At 35.4% G+C, this 6000-nt stretch overlaps 1 protein-coding gene across 1 annotated transcript in view; it reads left to right on the top strand.

Annotated features, from left to right (window-relative positions):
* Positions 1-3274, top strand: part of LOC107588976 (DNA repair protein XRCC4-like) — a 34928-nt gene extending 31654 nt beyond the window's left edge. Inside the window, exon 5 of the mRNA XM_016277268.1 lies at positions 2905-3274. Coding sequence (XP_016132754.1) covers positions 2905-3019 — 115 coding nt within the window. The 3' untranslated portion in view covers positions 3020-3274. The remainder of the gene's footprint in view (positions 1-2904) is intronic.
* The last annotated feature ends 2726 nt before the right edge of the window (positions 3275-6000 follow it).

Here is a 6000-nt window from a genome sequence, read left to right as displayed (position 1 = left end):
TTTTGTGTGTGTGTGTGTGTATATATATATATATATATATATATATATATATATATATATATATATATATATATATATACATATTACTGATGATAGATTTATTAAATTATGCATAATTATATTTTATTATATATTTAATGTAATTAATAATATTTTTATTTTTAAAAATTGATAGCATCGTTTTTGTGTGATTTTATTTATTTTTATTGTTTTAAAATGAAGACAATTTTTTTTATATATATTATGTTTATATATTTTTGTATATCAGGATTAAAGAATTATATATGAGCAGTATTACCTATAATGTAATAAAATACAGTATATAACATTTTAAAAATAAATACATTTTTATCTTGCCACTTTTTAGCATCTCTAAAGTGGTTTGGAAATTAAGGTGTTGGATTTTGGGTGTGACGCTCTCAGTTCAGTTGCTAGTCTCTGTCCAAACCTGCATTAATCAAACTTTTCCATGTGAGCTGTTTCTGTTTCATGAAATCATTTATCAACACAAACCAATTCAAGCCTTTCCTCTAAAACTAGAGTTGGTTTAATTATTAGTTCTGAATGTTTTACAGATTGTGCAGTATTGATCCGATGAACTTGTAATGTAACCCGAAGAAGACAAAGATCTCCAAAACACCATTTAGCTCAACTTAAGAATCTTGTTTACCAAAAAAATGGTTCTTTGCTTAAAGGGGTGGTTGATTGCGATTTCACTTTTTTAATGTTAGTTAGTGTGTAATGTTGCTGTTTGATCATAAACAATATCTGCAAAGTTACGAAGCTGAAAGTTCAATGCAAACGGAGATATCGTCTTTTAAAATTCTGGCAGTTAAATGCCTACAAAAACGACTGGTAAGGGACTACAACGAGTTACTTCCCAGGTCCGTTACGTCAAGAATCCAGAATTTTACATAAACTCCGCCTCCGGGAACACGCAGCAAAGGGGGCGAGGCCATGCTGCGCTGCTTTAGAGAAGAGGAAGAAAAAACTACAGGCGCACGTAAAAATCTATTCATATACAGTGGGGCAAAAAAGTATTTAGTCAGCCACCAATTGTGCAAGTTCTCCCACTTAAAAAGATGAGAGAGGCCTGTAATTTTCATCATAGGTATACCTCAACTATGAGAGACAAAATGAGAGAAAAAAATCCAGAAAATCACATTGTAGGATTTTTAAAGAATTAATTGGTAAATTCCTCGGTAAAATAAGTATTTGGTCACCTACAAACAAGCAAGATTTCTGGCTCTCACAGACCTGTAACTTCTTCTTTAAGAAATACTTTTTTTCCCCACTGTATGAATCGCAATTCTGATGGATTCACAAGTTTCAAAATCCATGTTCTATAGCAGCAGTTCTTAATACTGTTCCTCGCTTCCCCCTGCTCTACACACGCTCTGCATCTCTCTCTCTCTCTCTCTCTCTCTCTCATTCAGATCATCAGCTCAGTGAATACACTTATTTTCACATACTAGCTATGAGAAGCATTATACATGGACGCGCGTGCAGTTGCCGAACTGTATTAAAGCTTTAATCAGAATAAAACCGTATATTAAAAGCTAACAGAAGCAGTAGCATTTACAAATAACAGCGGATCTAAAAGTATGAGACAACAACAAACAAGAAACATAGACCTATCATTAAAAGCCATGCTTGCACAGGTTCTGCGCGATCCTCTCAATCGGGCTCAAATTGATAAGCAATATAGACAACGTCATTGTTTACAATACAACCGGAGCACATGCCGCTATGTTGAGGGGCGGGACGTTTAGACGCAAGAATAAAACCGTATATTAAAAGCTAACAGAAGCAGTAGCATTTACAAATAACAGCGGATCTAAAAGTATGAGACAACAACAAACAAGAAACATAGACCTATCATTAAAAGCCATGCTTGCACAGGTTCTGCGCGATCCTCTCAATCGGGCTCAAATTGATAAGCAATATAGACAACGTCATTGTTTATCGGAGCCCATCACGTATTTCTGAGGGAGGGGCGTCATAAAAGCAGGAAATGATCAGCGCGTTTAGAGGAGAAGGGACAGAGAGGTGTGGAATAAAGGTCAATTATGTGAAAAATAATGTGTTTTTTAACAAACGAAGCATTAACACATGTTAGACTGCACCCCATAAACACAATCAAGCCTATAAAAAAAACAGTCAACCACCCCTTTAAGAACCATTCATCTGGTCAGTTTACCTAATGTGATTTAATCCAACTAACTTTCTCTGATGTGTGTGTATGTTTAATTCCGGCCATGTTGTCCATGTGTTTTGTGGTACACCACCAGACAAGCTTTGCTTAAAAGGCTACATGATCCCCGGCACATCCTGAAATTAACAGGCTTACGGGACCATAAATTTCATTTATTTTCCCTGTGACCTGATTTCTTCTAGCGCTTTGAGAAGCTCTCTGTAGCCCTTATAGACAGGATCCTGTGGGAATTACTGCAGTTTAACCTTTCTTTTCTTGTTTTCATGCTGAGGAAGCGTTTCTGACTTGCTAATTTTGTCACAAAGTAATTTTGTCTTCGTACCATCAATCTAACTTTGTTCTGATTTTGAGGCATTTGTCACATGATTAATATTTCCAGCAGGATGTACATCACTGTCAGATTCACCTTGAAATTGACCTTTTATTAGCATGCAGTAAATGTGTGATGCTAAAACACAAGGCATGTGCCTGATTATTTATATTCTTTTTTTTGACAGAAGCAGGGCGAACTGTACAGCGTTTAGTCTTGACCCCGTTTTAAGGAGCCCGTGGTGGGCTAAGGTTTGACTGGGTCACTGTAATCAGGCAGCAGTCAGGCTTTACTCCAGTGTCATGACTTATGCTCGCTCCTGCTATGTATTTAAGCTTCACCTTCTGCTGACGGTTGTTCCTGTACTTTGTAATTTTAGAGAGAAGCTGACAGAAGATGCCAAAGCCGAGACGAGCAAAACGTCAAGCGTCCAAACGAAACCAGCAAGCGCTGCTGCGAACGTTGATCCTGACGACCTGTTCGATGATATATGACCCTCTTTAGGACCTAATGAGCACAGTTTGTGATGAGCATGGCTTTTGTACTGTTTTTAAACTGTAGGAGTAATAAAATTTGACTTTTTAAAAGTATTTTATAGTAAATATGAACTGGCTCTATAATAAACAATGAAAGTTTAAAAAAGAACACTACTTTTTAATGAAAAGTGAAGCAAAATTATGAATTTGTCCATTTTTAACTCTGTAAGTTCTGAATAAATCTAAAAAATGTGAATAAAGATGTTTTTCTCATTCCCTAAGTAGTGATCTTTCCAAATGGATTTTAAACTCAAACCTACTTTTAACTTTTATCATTTACTTTACTTGACATGGGGAAAAACAGCCTCAGCTGAGCTTTTGGTTTTTGCTGGTCTCCTAGCCTCATCAGGCTGGCCTGCTGGTTTTAGTGAGTTCTGGGCTTTTTCTAACTGGCCAGACTTAAACCATATAAGACCAGCAAACCAGTCTAAGCTGGGTTTTGAGGTGAATGAACTCCGAGCACGGAAAATACCCTAGCAACTTCATAGCAACGTGCATGCTTAAACTCTTCAGAAGACATTAATGACTGCTTAGCAACACCCTGGTAACCACTGACAATACCCAGTCATCAAGACAGGTAAGCACCACGCACATTCTTTAGAAAATGGAAAAAAAAAATGTTATATGTGCACTTTCGATTATCTTATATTATTGAGAAACTACATGGAATGTTTGTGCTTGAAGATTGATTTGTCACAGGAATGTTAAAATAAACAAAAAAAAATACTCAAATGTGATTAACAAAAACGATGAACATATGTAAACAATATTCCAGATTTTATTTTTTGATTAAATAAATGCAGCTTTGATGAACATAAAATGTAAAAAAAAATATCTTACCGACCTCACGATAGTATAAGGATTTAACCTTATATCTTGCTTCTGATTTGTAACCTCACACACCGTAATGGCTAAATCAAATGAATGGTGCTGGTTATTTCTAGAGGAGGTAACGGTACCGTCTCTCCCCCGTGTGGAAAGCTCCGGCAAACTCTTGTAAGTGGAGTTGGGCAGTTCCCATCAGTTCACAAGAGTAATTTGGTCACTTTCACACCCCTTAATAACCCAGTAACTCCATCAGCACCTTCTCTGTCTAATTATCAGTGCTCTGTCAGACCGCGCAGTGAGATATGGATGCGCTTTTACGCACGATTCCGCGTAACAGACAAAGAGCTGCCTGATGGTCAACACTGCGAATGTTTCTGTAAAATGAATGCTGATTTCATTTGCAAAGTTGAATCGAAGACTGTCACTTATTTTAGCATTTACAGGTACGTGCAGTTGGACACTGAACTGGACATTTTCCACGGTTGTGCGCAACGCATTCATAATAAAGTTAGTAAGCGAAACAACTAATTAACTGGTTTTGAATTACTTATAACCCAACATACTTGTTCAAACTAATTAGTGACTCAAGGTCCAGTTTGCACCAATTCGAAGAGCGCCGAACATCCCTGTTCCTCTTCAGGAGGATAAATCGGATTCATTTTGGGTGGGCACTTTCTGCCCCTCCTCTGCAAACTGACGAAATCATGGGTGGACATGGAATTTGAACTTGCTGCTGGCTCATGTCTCCAGTCTTTTCGTGGGCACCAAGGAAAGAAAGAGCACCTAAGTCTGCTGCTGGGTTTTGGCGCATCAGAAATATTTGCACTTTTTGTGAAGGATTGCATTTCGAGAATCAGGAATAGCCAAGATTGTCTACAGGAAAAGGTCAGTTCTATTCTATTCTATTCTATTCAAACAATTATGTCCTAATTGATAAGTGATAAATATTGACTATTATTTCACATTAATCAGCATTAGTCATTTGCTGTGGTTAATATCCATTGCATATTAATTTGACCATGTTCTGCTCAGCATCTTTTGATATTAGAGCAGATTTACTTCAGTGCATCTCTTTTTTCCCTCATTTGATTGTATTGTCAGAGCTTGTCTGTCACCCTGAAGCTTTGTTTGCGTTTGGCATCTTCTCAGTGCAGATCCACTTATCATTTTCTCATCATTATCAGTGTAATACCAGCTCTGCATAAATGCTGATAACTGAGAATGTGAGCTTTGGATTAATTTCAGAAAAGATTTTGGATTTCGTTTGGTCTGGTGTGATTGATCTGTTTTTTGGGATTTGTAAAAGCTTAGACTTTTTGGTGTTATTAAAATATGTGTTTTTAAAGATTGACATTGAGTAAGTGCTACATGATGACAAAAGTAAGTTAACTTAAAATCAGGAGAAATGAGCATGTGCAGTATTTAAAATCAACTAATACAATGATATATTTAAAAAATCTGTAATATCGGGCAGTAACCGATATGATACCGATATATCTAGCAATCACTGTAAACCAGCTTCCAATTCCTTAGCACTTCCTGTGTGTCGTATGCTAAACGACTACTTCCTTTCTGCTACACTATTTTAGTTTTGCTGATGTCCTATTATAGTTTTTTTTAAATATATTTTGAATGATTAGAATATTAAAGTATTAAAATAATTTTAACTTTAGTTAACATTTTAGTAATTTATATATATATATATATATATATATATATATATATATATATTATATACTATATCTTTATAGTTTTCATTCAGTTTTAGGGTTAGCTTTAGTTATTTTACTTAAACTTGTTTTATTTAAGCTATTTGCCTTTTTTATTTTTGTTTAGTTTGTTTTATTTTCTAAGTTTTATATTTCATTTCAGTTAATGTTTATTTTATTCAAAGTATTTTTTTTCAGTGGTTTTAGTTAACGATAATAACCCTGGTCTGCTAAAAGTGACTACATAATATGAAACACATAATATGAAACTCTTATGTTTTTTTTAATATTTTAGTTAAGCAGTATGGTTAAAATATTATCTTGTCTCAATGGAAGCAGAACATTTGAGTGTTGTTTCAAAGCTTCCAGCCGATGATTTGCTGTGTCTGCTCTTGGGTTCCT

The sequence above is a fragment of the Sinocyclocheilus grahami genome, unplaced genomic scaffold (assembly GCF_001515645.1).
Source record: "Sinocyclocheilus grahami isolate Dianchi unplaced genomic scaffold, SAMN03320097.WGS_v1.1 scaffold110.1, whole genome shotgun sequence".
In the NCBI taxonomy this organism is placed as follows: Eukaryota; Metazoa; Chordata; class Actinopteri; order Cypriniformes; family Cyprinidae; genus Sinocyclocheilus; species Sinocyclocheilus grahami.
This window is presented reverse-complemented; position numbering and strand designations above follow the sequence as displayed.